The sequence below is a fragment of the Danio rerio genome, chromosome 20, assembly GCF_049306965.1.
Source record: "Danio rerio strain Tuebingen ecotype United States chromosome 20, GRCz12tu, whole genome shotgun sequence".
Lineage (NCBI taxonomy): Eukaryota > Metazoa > Chordata > Actinopteri > Cypriniformes > Danionidae > Danio > Danio rerio.
In genome coordinates, this window is record NC_133195.1 from 530,012 (window position 1) to 553,320 (window position 23,309).

Below are 23,309 nucleotides of genomic sequence, written 5' to 3' on the forward strand. Positions count from 1 at the left end.
GTGTCGGGGGAGAGGGAAGTCTAGGGTTCTCTCCTATACCTACTGCCCCCGTGACCCGACCCCGGAAAAGTGGTTGAAAATGAATGAATGAGATCGTACAAAAAGAATTTAGTTGTAATCATTTTATCCCTACATGACGCATTCAGGAACCTGCATTCTGCGTTCGTCATGGCAGTCATAAACAGCAGCAGTAGGGCTTAATTTGTACTGGAACAAGCCGGATCCGGATTTGACACCTCTGAAATCTGATCTGGCACCTCATTTTATCAATCTCCCTACTTGCATGCACCCCCGCTCTTCACTTTCTTCCACGACTCGACATAACTCACAAAATGCGGAAAAGTGTAACAGTCGATATGGCGAATGAAGCCCCGCCTTCTCAAGTGCACGACCCAATCAGCAATCGCTATAGGCTGACGATTCTCGGGGGAGGAGCCCAGACCAAACAGGAGTTTCTGCAGATTTTGTGTGATTCGAACGTTTAGGAATGAAACCAAAGAGACAGATGTTAATTAATTTTATTGGTGATTGCTAATATAAGGTTTATTCTTAAGCTTGGCAAGCAATTGAAATGAAGAGGACTTTAAATCTTGAATCTCTTTCCACATTTAACACTCTCACCACAACACAGCTGGAAGCAGCTCTTTCCCTTGCCCGTTTTCAAATTAAAAGTGTGAAAAAACCCTGCTGAAACAGGAGGGGTCACTTAACACTTTCTAACTGCTTGCCAGGGTGCAAACAAGCGTGCAGCCAAGAGAAATCCCAAGTCAAATAGGGTCACTGCATCCTCCGGCAGAATCCTCCATGCACCACTCAGATAGCACAGCCTGTGCAGAAACACAACCTACGGCCTTCCAGCTCTCATAAATACTGGCCGGCTGCTGTAAAAATACAAATAGCTTTTATTTTGTTAGAGATGAATAGCGTGGCTCCCTGGGCGTGTGTACTCTTCGGGTCGACATGGTCAGTATCTCTTTGATTCAATTCTTTATAAGGAGGTAGCTGAGCTCTCTCCTCCCATAAACTGTGGTGTGAGCACGTCTAAATGCAGCGGCACCGCTTTTTTCATCATCTTGCATTTAGCCTTTGAAGTATTTGAGGATCTAATTCAAGTTTGTGACAGATGCCCGGCACTTCCACTGCCAACCCTGCGCAGCACTAACACATAGTAAAGTAAGTTAACACATAATAAAGTGTAGAACAATGACTTTTTTCTTTTTATATTTGAATTTATCATTCATTTTTGCTTTCAACCGATACATTTTTGTGTTTAATGCTAATAGAACACTGATTATATTTGCATTTAATTATCAGTTCAGTCATTTGTTGTTGCAGACTAAGGAAGTAATGAACCGCTGGCGTCGCAAACTAAATGTTGCATGTTGTGTGTACTTGAAGTTAGCATTTGAAATAGTTTATTTTTGATAAGTAAAGGGACTGAGCTGTAGGAAAATGAATGAATGCTGCAGTAGCAGAGGGCACAGCTTTCTGGATTCTGTGAACTGGATGCGGTGTGTTTTTGAGAGAGTATGCTGTGATATTATTTAAATGGTTTTAAATTACTTAAATGGTGTAAGGGCAGGAAAAATGCTCAAATATGCCGTGTTTTATTTTCAGCACATACCTGTATTGCACAATGAAGCACATTTAAAGAGTCATGAAAACTCTTATTTCAGCATCAGTTCATTTTGGAAAGTCCAGTCAGCATGGAAAGGTTTTAAATGAATGGGGTATAGGGGGATAAAGGCACAACGATGACTCCGTTTTAGTTGGTTTTAGATGCATAATATTGTACAGTTCATCACTGCACACATCAAAACAAACAAATCAGCAAATGCTGCACATATTATGGTCGGAGTTAACATTATTATTCATTCATTCATTCATTCATTCATTCATTCATTTTCTTTCAGCTTAGTCCCATTGTTAATCAGGGATCGCCAGTGGCACTAATTAATGCCGCTTATTTATTTATTTTTACATAATTTAAATTGATTATAAAACAGTATGCACTACAATATATTGACAAAGCAAGAAAGAATGAGAATAAATAAAGGTGTGCGATTGTGTGTTTTAAAGTGGGTAAGGAAATCTGTTGGCTTTAGTTTTTTCCGCGCTACAAATGACAATTCAGAGAGCTATTGTTTAAAACAAGGTTCAAAATGAGTAAACTCTCTTTAAAACAGCTAAACTTAATTGAGAAATTTCCCAAAAAGCCTAAAACTAATAAGAGAAATATTGTTTTCCCACACCGGGTCAAGACTGCAGTCTCATCAGCACCTGAGCCAGGGGAACTCCCGGTCCAGCCTATGGCTGTGCAGCCTCCTTGCATGGAACCGCTTACATTCAAGGTGTTTTAAACAATTTTATTAGACATTCATTCATTCATTCATTTTCTGCCGTTTTTCCGGGGTTGGGTCGCGGGGGCAGCAGTCTTAGGACAGACCCCCAGACTTCCCTCTTCCCAGACACTTCCTCCAGTTCCTCTGGGGGGATCCCATGGCGTTCCCAGGCCAGCCCAGAGACATAGTCCCTCCAGCGTGTCCTGGGTCTTCTCTGAGGCCTCCTCCTAGTGGGACATGCCTGGAACACCTCCCTAGGTAGGCCATCCGAAACAGATGCCCGAGCCACCTCAGCTGACTTCTCTGGATGTGGAGGAGCAGCGGCTCTACTCCGAGCTTCTCACCCTTTCTATAAGAGTGCGCCCTGCCACCCTTTGAAGGAAACTCATTTCGGCCGCTTGTATCGGAGATCTTGTCCTTTCAGTCATGACCCAAAGCTCATGACCATAGGTGAGAGTTGGAATGTAGATTGGCCGGTAAATCGAGAGCTTTGCCTTTCGGCTCAGCTCCTTCTTTACCACAACAGACCGGTACATCAAGCGCATTACTGCTGCCGCTGCACTGATCCGCCTGTCAATCTCACGCTCCGTCCTTCGTCACTAGTGAATAAAACCCTGAGATACTTGAACTCCTTCAACTGGGGTTAGGACTTTTCTCCAACCTGGAGATTGGAGTTTTTCCGGTGGAGCACCATGCCCTCGGACTCGGAGGTGCTGATTCTCATCACAGCCACGTCACACTCGGCAGCAAACTGGCCCAGTGCATGCTGAAGGTCCATGTTCGATGAAACCAACAGAACAACATCGTCTGCGAACAACAGAGATGAAATCCTGTGGTCCCCAAACTGGACCCCCTCCAGCCCAAGGCTGTGTCTTGAAATTCTGTCGGCAATATGAACTATTTATCAGACAGACGGGCAAAAAAAGGCAGACATCTCCATTCTCACAACAAGTTTCTGAGTTCTCTCACCCTTCCAAAAGAGATTTAAATAATATTAAGGGATGATGGTGTTGGATTTGTGTTTACCTTTGAATAAAATCCTGCAGGTGCTACCCATTGTGCCACCACGCCACCCCTAATATTATTATTATTATTATTTTTATTTCACTTTGGCATGAACAAATATTGTGTAATGTCAAATCCATTACAAATATTCACAATAATCGTAGTACTTTTACAAACGAGGATACTCTGGTGATATGAAGATAGCTCACTCATTCCTTCTAGCTAAAATAAACTTCTGTTGAAAAGATCATTTAACATGTATTTACCAAATGTCCCCACAAGTATAGCAATACCAGTAAAACTTTTGGTCTCCATGAGGAAAACGGGTAATAAATCAGACAGAATGAAGTATTGTGAAATTGTAAAAATGCTGATTGTTTCCTGTGATGGTTGGGTTTAGAGGTAGGGGCATAGAATATACAGTGTGTAGATGTAACCCTACCGGTCCTACACCACCCAACCCGCTCCGAGCTGGGATTGAACCGGCGACTTTTCGCATGGGAGTCGGTTGCTCTTCTAGGAAGGCTAAAAACCATGGCCTCTAGTGTCTGTCGCTAGAGCACCTTTAGAGGTCAGGAGTGAGGTTTACCTGCACAGCACTTCACAAGCTGGCCTCTGTTACACACACCCCCTAAACCTCCCATCCGGGTCACGGCACCAATATAACCCCGCCGGTCCTACACCACACAACCTGCTCCGAGCTTGGAACGAACCGGCGACTTTCCGCATGGGAGTCGGTTGCTCTACCAAACTGCTGGAGCATCAGAGCAGTGCTTATTATTATTCATGACCCTTCCAAATATGGTCAAAACGCATCAAATCATATTAGGGCCAATTACTAGGGATGGAAATGGACCTGTAAAACTGTTTCTGGAGTATTTTACATTTACTTCATCTAAGCTACATAACCTTCTATATTGATATCAGATCAATTTAAAATGTTGCATCATTATTATGGCACCTTTAACGTTTCTGTCATAGTAATTGTGCTGTCTTGAATGTTCTCATGTGGAATGTGCAGTCATTGATGTACTACATGTGTGAGAAAACCTCACTTCCTGTGACACTGACACAATAATCGATTTAAAACCATGAAAAGTGCAAGGAAAAGCTCAGAATTAAAGCATCTAACATCTATACAGACTCCTGAAATGGAGTTTAGTTTCTTCATGGCAGTTCTAACGCTGAATGTGAGCTGTGATTGTTATCATGGTGCATGCGGTTGGTCTCTGCCTGCGCTCAGAACTATAATATACAGAGCACTGTTGTTTTTGTTTGTTAGTCATTCCAAGTTTCAGGGAGTGTTTTTCTGCTCGTGCGCTGGATAAGATCACTGATGTCCCGCTACTGCTGTCACACTGGACATTTGCGTTAGTCAGTGGAGGAATTACAGTTATAAACACACAAGCAAACAAATAAACACGTGTTATGCCTCCGGTATATTTCTCCCCTCATTACCTTTCTTGCTAAAGACACATTGGTTGTGTTATGATGTAGAACTGCTTGAGGTAATGGTGTCTGTGTGTGCGTTAATCTTGTTTGGGTTATTTGCAGGGTGTGAGATATACCTTGATATGTATAATGTGTATATGGAGCGGGAGGTTTATTATTTTTGGTGATGTTAATGTTTGTCTTTGTTGGTAGGCTAATGTTAGCTTGTGTAATACATGCTTCACTGAATCAAATGTATGTATTTAATTAAACTACATCAAATTTAATAATGAAACATTCAATTGTTCAGTGTTTGAGGGATATTAAGTGTATTCTGACCCTCAGCAACCTCTGATAGGCTCTTTCAAAGGTTACTGTAGGTCAAATTATATACTTTACATATGATTTTTACTTTACTTTCAGGCCACATGTCAAAACAAACACCTATTTTACAGGAAAACGTGTTTTGTGAACACTTACGATGCCTATCGGTGCTCTAGATCTGCCGGTTTTAGACTGCTGACTGAATTATTTCCCGCGCACATACTGATTGGCGCGATTATACATTCACAATGGTATGAGCCGTTATAGGGGTGGTCAAAATGTATGTACATTATCTATTATTTTAATGACTAATATGATTATTAAAGATACAGATCAGTAGATACATTTATCATTATTAATGAACTGGACTGCCCCCCCCCCCCCCCCCCCCCCCCATCCATTTTCTTCAAGTATTTTAGGGCCAAAATCAGGTATGCAAATGCAAATAAAATGCAGGTAGTGTGCAGCAGTGCGCATGTCTGTTTTGGTGAATACAGCGCGTCTAATTGAGCAATAGCGCTATCTGCTGGTCACTGCTTTAAACAGCGACTCTTTTACATGAAAAATGAAACTTATTAAAGGTGAATGACAAAATGTGCCGATTAAAATTTGTTCTTATGGGTGCTGGAAGTAATCCAGTGTTTTCATAGTTGACTAAAGTGTCTGAAAATGTCATTGTGTTGTTTTTTATGCTAATGTAGTAGGTAATAAAGTAGTTTATTACTATTTAAATGCAAAAAAATGATATGACAATGTTTTTAATGTTACTTTAACATTTTTAAATAGGTCACTCATGTTTCAACTCAAAAGATTACAAAGTTTATCTTAATAGGTCAAAATATTTTAAGTCAAAGTTAAGTTAATTCAACAAATAACATGCTGAGGTGTTCTGGGTGGCTAACATGATGCTGCTAAAACATTTAGCATGTTGTTAGGATGCTAACAATTGCCATGCTGATAACATTCTTAGTAAATACAGTGCATGCGGAAAGTATATGATAGCGCTTCACTTTTTCCACATTTGTTTATGTTACGGCCTTATTCCAAAATGGATTAAATTATTGAATGGAATAAACTATTGTTTTGTCTGCAATGAAACACAAGTCAAAGTCATTTTATTTGTGTTTTCCATGCTGTCCCAACCTTTTCTGACTTGCACAAAAGAAGTCAATGGTTACAGGTTTTCAGCTCTCTTCAAAACATCTTCTTTTGTGTTCAACAGAATAAATTGACTGATAAAGGGTGGCAACAAGTAAAGGGTGAGCAGACGATGACAGAAATTAAGTTTTCAGGGTGAATTTTGAAGCATTGTGGGACAATTACAAATGTTTACCACACGAGGGCAGCAGAGTACCCGTAATTCAACCAGGCTCTTTCTTCATCACGTGCATCTGTTGTTTGTTTGGGTTTGAACATTCAAACTCATATTTTGTGGATCAATATTGAAACAGGAATGACAATAACAGGATTATAGCAGCATCCAACACCCTAACATGCAGAAAGACACTGCTGTGTGCTCTTCACACTTGCACTAACAAGCAAACAAACATTGATGCATCTAAAATAGCATTTCTGAAAGAGACAACTAGATATAATGGCTCCAATTTGCTTATTAATTTGACTTTCAATTACAAATTCTGTTTATTACACTCACACACACACACACACACACACACACACACACACACACACACACACACACGCAATCACGCACCACTGTCTCTGTGGTTGAGTGGAGGGCTCTGAGACGTGGCTGTGTGTACGTGGCCAATATAAACCCGAGACGAAGTGAGTATGCCTGTTTTCCTAAAGTCTCCATTTCTGCTGCTGGTGAATGAAGACCCGCTGCTGCTCACATATGGACCGCATTCCTTCACTCCAGGCAAACACAGTCCACTTCCTGTTTTAGTAGGCCGGCCACCCGGCGTAACACTGATACACTTTCACTCGCTCTCTTGGGCTGAACGACACACTCTTATTCTGCAAGGCCTTTTTATTTCTTAAAGGGACAGTTCAGCCAAAAAGCACAATTCTGCCCTCATTTACTCGCGTGTTTCAGAGCTTTAGGACTTGCTTTCTTCTGTTGAACACGTAAGAAGATATTCAGAAAAATGTTGGAAGCCTGTAACCATTGACTTCCGTAGTATTTGTTTTTCCTACTATGGATGATTTCGGAGCTGGGTTGCGGCTGGAAGGGCATCCGCTGTGTAAAACATATGCTCAAGTAGTTGGTGGTTCATTTCACTGTGGCGACCCCTGATGAATAAAGAGACAAAGCCTAAGGAAAATGAATGGAAGTCAATGCAGTAATTTTTATTTTTGGGTGAACTGTCCCTTTAAGAAATCTGCATGTGTAAATTCTCATAGCATCCCATGTGAAACCTGTAACCATTGACATAGTAGGAAAAACAAATCATATGGAAGTCAATGGTTACAGGTTTTCAGCTTTCTTCAAAATTTCTTCTTTTGTGTTCCACTGAAGACATAAACTCATAAAGGTTTGGAACCACTCAAGGGTGAGTTAGTTTTGATTTTAGAGTGAACTGTCCCTTTAAGAAATCAGCATGTGTAAATTCTGATATTGTCCCATTTCCTTGTGCAGCGTTCTTAAAGAGATAGTTCACCCTATAAATAATAAATTAAATTAATAAATGAAACACTCACTATTTACTCTCTCTCTCTCTGAGGTGGTTGAGAAGCTTTAGGACTTTTTTCTGTTTAACACAAAAAAGATATTCAGAAAAATGTTGGAAACCTGTAACCATTGACTTCCATAGTATTTGTTTTTCCTCCTGTGGAAGTCAAAGCTTACATCTTTCTGCTAAATAACAAATGATGATCAAACTCATGAAGGTTTGGAACCACTCGAATAAATAGTGAGTAAATTTTTTTTTTTGAGTGAACTGTCCCTTTAAGAAATCTGCATGGGTAAATTCTGATAGTGTCTGATTTCATCGTCCATCGTTCTTAATCGATAATTCACCCCCCAAAAAACTCACTATTTACTCTCTCTCTCTCTCTCTCTCTCTCTCTCTCTCTCTCTCTCTCTCTCTCTCTCTCCCAAGCAGATGTGAACCTTTATGACTTTGTCTTCTGTTGAACAAAAAAAAAGTTACTTGGAAAAATGATTGAAAGCTGTAACCATTGACTTTCATGGTATTTTTTTCCTACTATGTTAGTTGTTGGTTACAGCTTTTTTTAAAATAGAAAAATCTTCAATGTTTCAACTCATAAAGGTTTGGAAACGCTGGAGGGTGACTAAATAGTGAGTTAGTTTTCATTTTTGGGTGAACTGTCCCTTTAAGAAATCTGCATGGGTAAATTCTGATCGTATCCGCATGTCCTCGTGCAGCGCTTTAAAGGGATAGTTCATCAATAAATTAATAAATAAGTAAAATACTTAATATTTACTCTCTCTTAAGTGGTTGAAAACCTTTTATTGCGCACAATAAAGATGCTTTAAAGAAACTACTAAGGGGAAACTCAGTTAACTTAATGTCTGATTTCTTCTTGCAGCTTCCTGATGGCATAGTTCACAAAAAAAAACCTTTAGGACTTTTGTCTGTTAAACACAAAAGAAGATAGTTGGAAAAATGTTGGAAGTCTCTAACCATTGATTTGTTTTTTTCCTACTATTGAGGTCAATGGTTACAGCTTTCTTCAAAATAACATAAATGTCAGTGTTTAAACTCAAAAAGGTTTGGAACCAGTCGAGGGTGAGTTATTTTTCATTATTTTGGGTGAACTGTCCCTTTAAGAAATCTGCATGGTAAATTCTGATCGTATCTGATTTCATCTTGCAGTATTCTTAAAGGGATGGTTCACCAAAAGAAAAAATCACTATTTACTCCCTGTCAAGTGGTAGCGAACATTTAAGGCGTTCTTTCTTCTGTCAAACACAAAAGAAGATATTTGGAAAAATGTTGGAGCCAAGTAACCATTGACTTTCATTTTTTCCTACTGTGGAAGTCCATGGTTACAGCTTTCTTAAAAATAGAAAAATCTTTAATGTTTATACTCCACAAGCCACTGGAGGGTGACTATAGTGAGTTAGTTTTCATTTTTAGGTGAACTGTCCCTTTAAGAAATGTGCATGGGTAAATTCTGATCGTATCCCACATGCTCATGCTGTATTCTTAAAGGGATAGTTCACCCTATAAATAAAATAAAACACTCGGTATTTACTCTCTCTCTCTCTCTCTCTCTCTCTCTCTTAAGTGTTTGTGAAATATTATGAGTTTCCCTTTTTCATTGAGCATCAGTGAAGATATCTTGAAGAAAACCTGTGACCACTGACTTACATAGGAAAAACAAACACTATGGAAGTCAACGGTTTCCAGCATTCTTCAAAATATCTTCATTTGTGTTGAACAGAAGACCGGTTTAAAACAAGTGAAGTGAGAGTAAATGATGATCATTTTGGGTGAACTGTGCCTTTAATGCTGCACTACAGCTCTTCTGCAGGTTCCTCATGTTGGTTTGTTTGAATCGGAGTGTTTGTTATGGCTGATTGTGAAGGGCCGGCTGGCGGATCTCCATCAGGCATGCTTTTGTTTGAGAGATGCGGGCTTTGGAGAAGGTTTTGAAATCATGTGGTTTGTGTGTCTGATTGATGTAAACCATATGGTCAGATAAAAAGCGAGGATAAGAAATCAAAAAGGAGATTGTGTGAAGGTTAATTTAGCAAATGAAGACTTGAAGTGTCATCATGCAAAAACAAAAGACTGACGACAGTCAAACAATTAAAATTGAGAATGGAAAAATCTGAGATTTGCGATATTGTTGAGTATTGCAATATAGATATTGCTTACAATATAATATTAGACTAGACAAATGCTATTTTCAGATCTAATTCAGATTAAAAAAAACTGCCAAGGTGCAAACCAGCGCGATCTCACAGCAATTCAGAACTTTTAGATTTAGTGGCTAACTCGTATGAATTCGTACGATCTTTCATTCATTCATTCATTCATTTTCCTTTCGGCTCAGTCCCTTTGTTAATCTGGGGTCGCCACAGCGGAATGAACCACCAACATATCTAGCACATGTTTTACGCAGCGGATGAACATTCTAGCTGCAACCCATCTCTGGGAAACACCCATAAACACTCATTTACACTCATACACTATGGCCAATTTAGCTTTCCCAGTTCCCCTATAGTGCATGTGTTTGGACTGTGGGGGAAACCGGAGCACCCGGAGGAAACCCACGCCAACACGGGGAGAACATGCAAACTCCACACAGAAACACCAACTGACCCAGCCGAGACTCGAACCAGTAACTGCACCAAGTTGGTGTTTCTGTGTGGAGTTTGCATGTTCTCCCTGTGTTCGCGTTGGTGTCCTCCAGGTGCTTCGGTTTCCCCCACAGTCCAAAGACATGCGGTACAGGTGAATTGGGTAGGCTAAATTGTCCGTAGTGTATGTGTGTGTAGATGTTTCATCCGCTGCGTAAAAACTTGCTGGATAAGTTGGCGGTTCATTCCGCTGTGTCAACCCCGGATTAATAAAGGGACTAAGCCGACAAGAAAATGAATGAATGAATGCTCATCACCCAATGACGATTGTTTTTAGGGGCGTGGTTGGGTGCCACGCCTCCTTTTTAAAATCATACGACTGAACTCCACTAAACTAACAAAGCGTAAAACACCAATAGCAGAACAGCAACTGCTGGGGAGGCGGAGATAAAGATAGTCGGGCCCTATCTGATTGGTCAAAATTAGATAAACAACCAATACATAAAATAAATGGCATTTATCACACGTCTGCGTACTATCATCAGGATAACAGTCATTGACTGAGACTGTTTATCTCAGAATTGCAGATGCAAACTCACAATTCTGCCTTTTTTCCTCGAAATTCTGAGAAAAAGGTTGCATTTTAGAGTTTTAAAGTCAGAATTTAAAGAATTGCAGGATATAAAGTCAGAATTCTAGGTTAAATGTGGAAATTACTAGTTATAAAATAAATATATATGCATATATATATATATATATATATATTTATATATTCATTCAATTTTCTTCAGCTATTCCTTATTCATCAGGGGTCACCACGGTGGAATGAACCACCAACTCTTCCAACATATGTTTTACACAGCAGATGCTCTTCCAGTTGCAAACCAGTACTGGGAAACACCCATACACACTCATTCACACACTCTACGGCCAATTTAGTTGATCAATACCCCTATAGCGCATGTGTTTGGACTGTGGGGGAAACCGGAGCACCCGGAGGAAACCCACACCAACACGGGGAGAACATGCACACAAAAACGCCAACTGGGACTCGAACCAGCGGCCTTCTTTCTGTGAAGCCAGAGTGCTAACCACTGTGCCACCATGCTGCCTCAACTCTGACAGTTTCCACACTGATTGTTTTGTTTAATAAGGAAAGTCATTGATCGATGTGTTGTTTTGTTGTCATGTTTAGAGGACACAGGGACGTATTTCCCTAGTGTGAAGCGCTGTCCCGGCCGGTACCTGCAGCCCTGTTCTGACACGGTCAGGAGATGGTTGAGGAGCATCAAAAACAGCGGCAAAATCCTGCTGCTCATCACCAGCTCACACTCCGACTACTGCAGGCTGGTGTGCGAGCACATACTCGGGTCAGTTTCACACACAAAACACAGCCCGGTTACGTTATTTCTACTGTGCATCCACTCTCCGAGATTAAAGCCCTGCGAATAACATCTGGTTTCTGCAGATCGGACTTTGAGGAGCTGTTTGACGTCATTATTACGAACGCTCTGAAGCCTGGGTTTTTCTCTCTGGTTCCTCAGCAAAGGCCTTTCCGAACACTGGGTGAGTAGCAGAGGCTATACTCTTCTTTGTTTAGGTTTGTTCCTCTTTGGTTAGATGGCGAGGTTGCACTTCGGTAACAGCGTGAGGTACTCTGTCATCACACAGAGCGATTAGTATTTTTAGAACCAAAAACATAAACAAACCCCATCAACATCACTCATGTACGGATGTCCTATTTTGACTAGGATATTTAACCTACAGTTTTGCAAGATACTAAGATACACTCATGCCCTTTTCTAAACCCAACCAATAGTGTTTTCAAAAGCACAGATTGACTCGCCCACTCACTTCCCTTAACCCAACCGGCAGTGTTTTAAAAAGCAATCCAGAATAAGAAAAGCCCTTGCGGCAGCCTGATTTTTACCATGTTTTGACCACACTCTCACCATGTTATTTACTGTTTTATCTTTTGGCTTTTGCCTGTTTTCTGGAACTTTGCCGGACTCGAACCTCATCATTATGATCAACTCCGCTCTACGCCACAAGTCTGCCGATGTACACGCAAGCCACTGAACAAACTGGTAACAGTGGAAAAGCTAGTCTATATGGAGTTAAGCGGTCAGCTGGTAGCGCAAAAAATAAACAGAAGGCGTTTCGTTACTAGCATTCGCATTGAAGAAGAAATACAGCCATACGTACCTCTGGCTACATAATTCACGATCTCCTGAAGTGAAGTTTATTTATAAACTAATTTCAAGAGGATCACGTGCTTATGATTGATCACAGCCGGTCCTGCATTATTCAATTCATGATTCTCCAATCAGACGATTCCTAATCCACTTTAAATACTCTAAGCTCAATATCAGCCATATTTGTTTTGAAGAATCCCCCCTTCCACCTCTACTCCTCCCCCTTTTCTAGATGTGCGGCACGGTGGCCCAGTGGTTAGCACTGTTGCCTCACAGCAAGAACGTCACTGGTTCTAGCCTTTACAAAGCCAGTCGATGTTTATGTGCGGAGTTTACACGTTCTCCCCATGCTCACTTGGGTTCCCCCGGGTTCCTCGGTTTCCTCCCACCGTCCAAAAACATGCAGATTAAGTTAATCGACTAATCCAGCACCATAGACATGCTGCTAGTCAGTAGATATCTCTTAAGAGCGATCACTATCTGTTCATTAGCTACTACAGCAGGGGAGTTCTCCACATCTACCACAGCTCAAACTCCCCTCTCGCCCTGCAATCGGGAGGGAGCCCCGAGCTCGAGGATTTTACGAGTTCAGGGCATCATGCCAAACACGCTTTATAATCAGTCATCAGCTGAGGGTGAACTCTTGAAGTTAACTTAATGGATTTGTGTTGGGGTAACAGTATTTTTCAGCTTAAAGCTCCGTTTACCTTTATGATGTAACAGAGATTACAAATGAATACAGCACATTCTCATCTCCGTCTTAATAGTGGACGATGTTGAAGATAGCGAAGGGCTGCCGTCTCTGGAAAAGCCTGGATGGTATTCACAGGGCAACTGGCCTCATCTACACGAGCTACTGAAGACCATGACCAACAAAGCAGAGCCCAAGGTACGAGAGGACTACTTTATAGACTACTGAAAATGCTCTGTGTGGAGTTTCACTGCAGAAAATGCTTTACTTACTTAGATTATTTGTCTTGTTTCTAGTCCAAACATCGACAAATTCTTAAATCAAGAAGAAGTTTCTAGAAAAGCAAAACATTTAGTCTTGTTGTGAGATATAATATGCCAAAGTGAAGTAAGTTTTACCTTAAACTAACTAAATAAAGAAGGTAAACGAAGGTTTCAGTGGATTTTGAGCAACATGAGGTTGAGCAGAAATTAAATATTTGTGTGAACTAAGCCTTTACTTGTACCGGGTTGGACCCCTTTTGCCTTCGGATCTGCCTTAATCCTTGTTGGCAGAGATTCAACAAGCTACTGGAAATATTCCTCAGAGATTTTGCTCCATATTGTCATGATAGCATCACACAGTTGCTGCAGATTTGTCGGCTGCACATCCATGATGCCAATCTCCCGTTCCACCACATCCCAAAGCTGCTCTATTGGATTGAGCTCTGGTGACTGTGGAGGCCATTTGAGTACCGTGAACTCATCGTCATGTTCACCAGTCTGAGATGATTGAGCTTTATGATATGGTGCGTCCCTTTAGGACGTGTTGTGTGTTCAGAGATGCTCTTCTGCAGAGCTCGGTTGTAACGAGTGCTTATTTGAGTTACTGTTGCCTTTCTATCAGCTGGAACCAGTCTGGCCATTCTCCTCTGACCATCAACAAGGCATTTGCGCCCACAGAACTGCCGCTCACTGGATATTTCCTCTTTGTCGGAGCATTCTCTGTAAACCCTAGAGATGGTTGTGCGTGAAAATCCCAGTAGATCAGCAGTTTCTGAAATACTCAGAGCAGCCAATGTTCAAGTCACTTAAATCCCCTTTCTTCCCTATTCTGATGCTCACTTTGAGCTGCTGCAGATCGTCTTGACCATGTCTACATGCCTAAATGCAGTGAGCTGCTGCCATGTGATTGGCTGATTAGACATTTGTTTCAACAAGGAGTTGGACAGGTGTACCTAATAAAGTGGCCAGTTAGCGTATGTGCAAATAGACTATACTCCATACATTAACCAGTATTTAAAATGATTGTAGCTGTTTAGTAGCACATTCCCTTATGCTTTAAGCATTGCTGCTCAAAGAAATGTAGTAATGTATAAGAAATATTTCTGTAAATGTGTGTGTGTGTGTGTGTGTGTGTGTTATCTGATGCAGGTGGTGTATTTCGGAGACAGCATGCGCTCGGACATGTTCCCGGCCTGCAGCTTTGCGAAGTGGGAGACGGTGATGATTGTGGAGGAGATGGAGGGAGAGGGCGTCCCACGAGCGGACGGCTGTCCCAGTAACAGCAGCAGTGGCGGCCCGAGCGAAGGGCCGGTGGAGAAAAAGGCCAAGTTTGAGGTGAGACTGAAAAAGCTCTTTCGGTTTAGCCAAGCTCAGGATCTTATTCCACATTCATATGTCTATATGTGGCACAGACACACCTCTGTGACCATTTAAAGCGGCTACTATGTCTGGAAGACTTGATTCTGATTGGTCAGTTGCAACATTCCTAGGGATGTTATTCCCGGTTAACAACCGCTAAATAACGCAGGCTCATCTGGCAACTGAGAATCATATTTGACAAAGGTTTTGTCGCCAGATGATTAACTTTTAATCCATTATGATTAAACTCTATATTATATAGGGATTACCTGAGCTAATATTGATATCGGAAGTAAGTCTGATATCAGTCCAAAAACTCTATCGAACTGCGTTAAAAATAAGCAGTCCGTTCCGTTCTTAACTCTGATACAGCTAATCTATTGAGCAGCGTCCAGAGCCAGCATGCAAAGACCATGTGATCACAACACTCCTTGCTAGCAAAGTCCCTTAAAGATTTAACATGCTCTTCGCATTAAGTTATGGTGTATTACGATAGACATCTATTGTGCCGGTAGCACATCAACAACGGCACATGTCGACTGGTTTATTTACTTTATTATTATTTATTAACTAAAGCGATACATTCCACTCAACGAAATGGGTAAAAGTAAAGTGTTCATGATTTGTACTGATTATTATATCGGAATTGTATCCGTATCGGTTCGTACTGAAGGCTGCAATATCGGTATCATATCGGAAGTTAAAATGTTGTATCGGGACGTCCCTAATAATAAACTATAATCCCAATATTGCATATTCTGCGATGTGACTATTGCGGATGCACACGTTGAGATATCGATGCTGAAACCATAGATTGTGCAGCCCTAATTTGAATATAGGTTAGCTGTCTTGTTTTCTGTCCTTGGTCAAAAACGTGCTCTCACATTGTTTATATTGATCAAAATCAATATTAAAACAAATGTAAACAGGATAGATTGTTGTGTGTTCTGTGATATGTTGTAATAAATTTGAACGTCATAGTTTTTCTTATTATTTACCTTGTTTATGTAGACATTAGAAACATTAGGTCATGAAAATGTTCTTGAAAGTTCTGGAAAAGTCTTGGAATTTTAGTTGTTAAAATGTGTATGAACCCTTTGAATTTCTTTTGTCTTGGCTGTAATGTATTTTTTTCTAGTTATTTTGTTCATTTGCTTAGTACGTAATTAGGTTAACCAGGCGGATTAGGTTAATTAGACAACTTATTGGTGATTTGTAGTCTCCAAAAGAAACAAATATGATAGGAAATACTGTGGAAAATGTTCTTGCTCTGTTAAATCTACTTGAATCTGGATCTGAAAATGCTTACATCTTTAAAGGAGGTGCTGATAATTCAGCCTTCAGCTGTATACAGTGTGTATTTCATCAGAAGTCTGACCGACAGCTGCACAGACGCACCGCTGGGAGGAAGAGCAGGAAGCGGGAAAGAGGAAGTTGACAGGAAATGTAGTCAGTGCTCTTCTGAAAATGTGCTTATACAGCAGAAATGGCTTTTCTAGGGAAGCGCAGATTCTTGGAGCACTGTAACGTCAGCGCTTACATCATTTACAGCATCATTTACACGCCACTACTGCGCTCTCCTTATTTTGTGCATTAGTCATTTGACATCATTCATTTGTATTTCAAAAGGCAGGTCTGACTCTAATGCGCTTCTCCAGTTCATTATATTTGTGCATATACATTAGTACTGAAGCCAAATCTGGAGCTCATCTAACAAAATAACTTACAATAATGGTCCAAAAACCGGTCAGCCAAATGTATATGTTAGAGAAAAATATTAAATACACATTTAAAAAAGAGGAAAAATCAAGAGAAGCAAAAAATTGGGAAATTTAGATTGAATTTTTTAGGTTGTAATTTTTTTAGCAAATTTTAGCTTGAATTTAATTGTATTATTTTTCAATTTCAAAATATGTCTGATGACTAAAATATTTTTGTAATAAATATATCTGTTTAATAAATCTGTTTTGTTTAAATGCGCCAAAACACATCGCCTATTCACTGAGAAATGGAGTAAAATCAGGTACTGATGAGCTGCTGAGGACCAGAGCAGAGCTCATTAATATTCATAACCACTCCAAATATGGTCAAACCCGAGCTTTTGATTCTAGGGGCCATTTTTCAGTTTGTAAATGAGCATATAAAAGCATTTCTGGAGATTTTTTCAACTTACCTAAGCCACATATCTACTGTGTAGATATCAGAGAACTTGTTAAATCAATCCACTATATGCCACATTTAAAAATCAAGAAATCTCAGATGTTGATTAGGACAAAAACTCATTTTAATATTAAGCATATTCCTTCTATTGTGTGTGTGGTTGCAGTTAGAACATGACTTAAATCAGCCTTTTTTGGTGTCGTCAATCTGGCAACCAGCTCTTGTGTGTGTTTTGAACCAGGAGTGCAATACCTAGTTCAACCACTGGGTGTCAAACTAACCTGTACCTTTTGTTTCTTTTATTTAACCATCAAGTTTGGGTACTTTTTTGACCGGAAATGACATGGTTTCCTCCAAAATATAATAAGACTATGTACAAGAGCCATCATTGTGAAAAAAAAAATTCTTTCTTTAAGTAACTTTAAAAGTCAGAATTGTCAGGGTGTGTGGATAGTCATGGACTTGACTGTAAATAATTTATTGACTGGCCTTTTATTCATTCAGTCTTTCTTAATCAATCTTTCTCTTAGGATCAGGGAATGAAATCTCCGTCAGATTCATCAAAGCAGTGGGGCTCTTATTTTGTGGATGTGCAGAAGACTGAAGGAGAGGAAACACAGAAGCTCACCTGGTGCTGCCACAGCATCCACACATACAGCACCATGGCCATACCAAGCATCGAGGCGATAGCAGGTACAGTCCACTTCAATTCCTCCTTATCTCTATAGCACTGTTTACAATGGAGATTGTGTCAAAGAAGCTTAACATAGATGGAGAAAAGTAGGCACTGATTTAGTCCATGCTGGATGAGTTGGCGGTTCATTCCATTGTGGCGACCCCAGATTAATAAAGGGACTAAGCTGAAAAGAAAATGAATGAATGAATAGGTGTTGTGATCGCCAGCTGTACTTTCTCCGCTCAATATTACTTCCGGTATTCATACCGAACTAAAACTCTAATCAACTTCCAAAGCTGACATTAATCCGGACACACAAACACAGCTGAAACTCATGAATACTGATTACATGGACTATATATACACCACTTACTTTCACGGGCACTTTGCTGAGTCTTGTTTATCTGCTAATGTTAGAAAATAGGAATCAATTTTTAAATATTTTTTGTTTCTTTTTCTTTTAATCAAACAATTATTTGTAAGGGTCATATATTAACTGAACGTCTACTGTGGTGTGTGAGTGCTGTGCATACTAATTAGCATTTTTGCAGAAGTAGATAAATGCTGGTCCAAAATTAAATTGAGCTCTGCAGAAACTTCCTGTCTGAAGAAATGTGTTAAAACTGAACACAGAGCACAAAAAGTTGTATGCTTTCTTGTTGTGCAGAGAATTCGTAGAAAAAGAGGAAGTATGTCTGGGGTGCGGCCAATGGAGGACTGAACAATGACTGACAAATGACGAATTTCACTAAACTTCACCTGTTAAAATCAGCTGCCTATATAAGTTCAAGTCAGGAAAAGAAAGTTGTTGCGCACTTCTGCATTGCATTGAGGATAACAGAATTCTGTGAATCGAATTATTTATTTGTATACAATAAATTGATTCGATTTTTGACATTGAAGAAAAACCTCTCCTGACCTTTTTTCTTGAACATGCATGGAATTGATTGAATATTCCAACATCACAAAATGTTTTCCCTGGTCTAGTCTTCCAGTGTTAAAACCTTTATCTTGTTTACGTTTTGGATTCTTTGCCATCTACCCTGACCTTTTGCCTGTGTTTTGACTACGTATTTGGGATTACCTTTATGGTCCTGTTTGCTCCTATTTTTGACCATTGCCTGCATGATTTTCAATAAACTGCATGTGGATCTGCACGTCTGTTGCCAGCATCCTAGATCAGTTGCAATTAAAGTCCTCATGAGGTTAAAATAACATTTTTTAGATGTTAGTATCAGTGTGTTAGTCTTGAGAATATCTATAAGCTAAAAAAACTATTTCGTTTTGTGAGCTACATTCACATTTAAAAGATATATGCATGTAAAGTTTGCCGTGACTTCAGACCTAAATGGATGCATTTTCGGTCGTCATTTTGTACTTCAGTTTGTCATCAAATCTTTCAACCAATCAAATGCTCTCTAGTGTCTGACATGCCCCGCCCCCTTCTTCTCATTGGCTGTTCATTTGATGCAGTTGAGCTCAACCAGTCTTACCAGCAGAGCTGAGAAAACAAAACACTATTGGCTGTTTTTCAAAAAAGGGGAGGGGCTACTAGATACCCCTCCCTCTTTTCATGTCGAAATTACGTCACAGATCGATCAAAAACAGCACATTTCAAAGCACTTCACGGGAACTTTAAGTGTATATTTAAGTGTTTGTGACACCTCCTCCTCCGTCTCTTTTCCAGATCTTCCTCTAGACTTTAAGTTCCAGCGATTTTCCTCAGAGAAGCCGATCACGACAGGATATTACCCCAGACCTCCAGACTCGCTGCTGAAACGGGAAGAGAACTTGTCCTGAAGCCTGGCATCCGTCTGCGCTGACAGGGAGATTGTTTCACATTTCCTATCTTCACCAGAGCCATCCATTTGTCCAGTCAGTGATACAGCTGTGTGAATGTACCAGAGCATTGTCTGTGTGCCTCCTCCTCACCTCTTCCCGGATCACCGCGGTATTACACAGTCTGAAGTGGTGTCTGTATACGGTACATGCTGAATAGGAAGTCACAGTGTATTGTGTCTCATCCAGCGCTCACTAACATTAAACTACTTTTAATGGTGTACCGAAAAGAGCACAGCCTTTCGGTGAGCTGTGTGTGTGTGTTTTACTCTGATTTCATGAAGGGAATGTTACCTCAGAGGATCTGTTCTTGAAAACGCTTTCTGCGAGAAAGCAAGCACAAATTGTATTCATGCAATCCAGAAACAGCCGTGAGGTCTTTGTTTCTTCGTGATTGTTGGATGTTTTTAAGTGTCGTAACCTGCAAGTTTATTGTGTGCTCGGTTTTATTTTTCCACCATTTGATTATGATTTCAGGGTCTTCGATGTACTGTACTACACATTTCTGTGATAAAAGAAGAAATGGACATCCTCCTATAACACCGGAAGAGTATTAGAGGAATAGTTTAGCTAAAACTAGAAAACAGCATTATTTTCTTGGCATGGTGAAAGTACTGTGCTGTTATTGGCATACAAATGTCTGGCGATAGCACTTTTAGCTTAGCTTAGCATGAATCATTGATTTGGATTAGACCGTTAGCATCTCGCTCAAATATTTCAAGACCTTTAATCCCACAAAAACTTAGATATTCTCACTTTACAGCTCCTCTAGAGTTAAACAGTTGAGTTTTATCGTTTTTGAATCCTTTCAGACGATCTTCAGGTCTGGCGAAAGCACTTTTAGCTTAGCTTAGCATAAATCATTGATTTGGATTAGACCGTTAGCTTCTCGCTCAAATATTTCAAGACCTTTAATCATACGAAAACTTTAATAGTCTCACTTTACAGCTCCTCTAGAGGTAAACAGTTGAGTTTTAACCTTTTTAAATCCTTTTAGCCGATCTCCAGGTCTGGCAAGAGCACTTTTAGCTTAGCATAAATAATTGAATCGGATTAGACCATTAGCATCTCGCTCGAATATTTTAAAACCTTTAATCCCACAAAAAGGTAAATAGGCTCACTTTACTGCTCCCATAGAGTTGAAGAGTTGAGTTTTACCATTTTTGAATCCATTTAGCCAGTCTTTGGGTATGCTGAGAGCACTTTTAGCTTAGCTTAGCATAAAACATTAAATCAGATTAGACAGTTAGCGTCTCGCTCAAATATTTCAAGACTTTTAATAACAAAAACGTTTAATAGGCTAATTTGTTCAGCTCCTCTAGAGTTAAAGAGTTGAGTTTTATCATTTTTTAATCCATTCAGCTGATCTTCAGGTCTGGCAAGAGGATTTTTAGCTTAGCTTAGCATAAATCTTTAAATGGGATTAGACGGTTAGCATCTTGCTCAAATATTTCAAGACCTTTAATTCTTACAAAAAGTTAGATAGGCTTACTTTACAGCTTCTGTTGTTGAAGAGTTGAGTTTCACCAGTTTTGAATCTCTTCAGCTGATCTCCGGTTCTGGCGAGAGCATTTTTAGCTTAGCTTAGCAAAAATCTTTAAATGGGATTTGACTGTTAGCATCTTGCTTAAATATTTCAAGACTTTAAATCCCACAAAAACTGAAATATTCTCACTTTACAACCCTCCAAGATTTAAGAGTTGAGTTTTACCATTTCTGAATCAATTCACCTGATCTCCAGGTCTGGCAAAAAGCACTGTTAGCTTAGCTTAGCATAAATCATTGAATCAGGTTAGACCATTAGCATCTCACTGAAATATTTCAAGACTTGTAATCCCACAAAAAGTTAAATAGACTCACTTTACAACCTCCCTAGAGTTGAAGAGTAGAGTTTTACCATTTTGTAATTAATTTAGCCAATCTTCGCGGCTGGCGAAAGCACTTTTAGCTTAGCTTAGCATAAATTATTGAATCGGATTAGATCGTTAGCATCTCGCTCAAATATTTCAAGACTTTTAATCGCACAAAAACTTAAATATTCTCGCTTTACAGCTCCTCTAGAGTTAAACAGTTGAGTTTTACCGTTTTTTAATCCCTTCAGCCGATCCCCGAGTCTGGCAAGAGCACTTATAGCTTAGCTTAGCATAAATCATTGAATCGGATTAGACCGTTTGCATCTCGCTCAAATATTTCAAGATTTTTAATCCCACAAAAAGTGAAAATTGTGGCTCAATACGCAGCTTCTGCTATTATGGTTGGAGCTGCTCCTTTGAAGAGCTTCAGCTGAATCCAGCACTAAACTGGGAGAGATTCTAGAAGCTCTCCTTTGTCAAATGCTAGAGCTATATCTGTTTTTAGTTCTCTGGAGCATTATTAAATTAAATTGTAAGCACTTCTCTCTATGTGTCTTCTGGAAACAGCAGCGTTTGGACGCCATTCTAGCTGTCTCTCCTGTAACATTACAGAATCTGGCCACGCCCCTTCACTGCACAGGGTGTGTGTGCGTAACCTGAAAGGTTTATGACATCATTAACCCGGATGTATTTGCAAAGTTCGTTCGCTGTAGGCTTTGTTAAGCTAACTCTGTAAAAGCCAACGTCTCCCTTTGCATCTTCATAGATGTTGTATATGTTCACACAGCTACGCTACACATCAACTACAGTCTAACATCATAGTGGACCACCCCTTTAATGGAGGTTGATTAGGGAATATTGATTACTATTTTGTTAAATATTAAAAGATTAAAATACTTTAAATGCATTAGGATTAAGAATGTTTTGGATTCTGGGAATATATCACATTGATTTGTTCCCAGGCATGAAGTCATTTGGAGCTGCTCAAGGTGAGTCTAGTGCGGCTTTTTGTTTTTGGTTGAACTCTTCCTCCTAAATGCCTTTTGTTTCAGGTCTTCACTGTTTTCGAATGAAGAGTGGTGTGTGTTTATTATTATTCATTCTCCTGTGTATGTACTGTTGTTGTAACATTGTGTAAAATTAATGTGATGGTCAATGTAAAGAGTCTGTCATGCACAGGAATGGTGCCAAGCTTTATTCACCCATCCAGTGGTTTTATGTGTCAGGGCACGTGTCTCACCGACTCATTTGTGTGCCGGCCCTGAGCTTTAATAATGATCTGTTTCCAGCAATGTCAGTGGATTTGGTGTTTTCATGTGGAGTGCTCTGATGAGGATTCTGCTATGGTGGCTTTTAGAGACGCTGCATGTTACGATTGTTACAGAAACGTGCCTGAAACTGAGCTAGGGGGCGCTAGGCAGCTCTTCGCAGCGGCGACAGAAGGGTGGAAATCCTCATCGTAAGCATGGTGACCTATTTTTCTCAAATAAAAAAAACAAAGTGTCTTCTCTGCTGTATGTTGTGAGTAGCAATAGTTCATTGAGTGCAGGGAAGGTGTTCATATGTGCCGAATAAAAAATAATAATTAAAAAACATAAGGTTTAAGAGATTCCATGTGTTTCTGATTGTGTGTATTTACATATTGTTCACATTATAGAGGAGCTATTATGCACAAATCACTTGAATAAGGGTGTGTGTGTCAGCAGTGAGTATATCCAGCTTCTAATGGTAAACATGAATTAGCTGTGTTGTTCACATGGCAGCAACTCAATGCATTTAGGCATGTAGACATGGTCAAGACGACCTGCTGCCGTTCAAACCGAGCATCAGAAAGGGGATTTAAGGGACTTTAACAGTAACTCAAATAAGCACTCGTTACAACCGAGCTCTGCAGAAGAGCATCTCTGAACACACAACACGTCCAACCTTGAGGCG

General features: G+C 40.0%; 1 protein-coding gene across 2 annotated transcripts in view; it reads left to right on the forward strand.

The window, feature by feature from the left end:
• nt5dc1 (5'-nucleotidase domain containing 1) overlaps positions 1–22,098 on the forward strand; it is a 56,587-nt gene extending 34,489 nt beyond the window's left edge. The window contains 6 exon segments of one of the 2 annotated variants that reach the window (NM_001104943.1): positions 11,534–11,708; positions 11,807–11,904; positions 13,301–13,422; positions 14,637–14,822; positions 17,537–17,699; positions 19,370–19,749. In NM_001104943.1, the coding sequence (NP_001098413.1) occupies positions 11,534–11,708; positions 11,807–11,904; positions 13,301–13,422; positions 14,637–14,822; positions 17,537–17,699; positions 19,370–19,482 (857 nt within the window). In that variant the 3' untranslated portion in view covers positions 19,483–19,749. 2 annotated transcript variants of the gene reach the window in all.
• Positions 22,099–23,309: the final 1,211 nt, after the last annotated feature.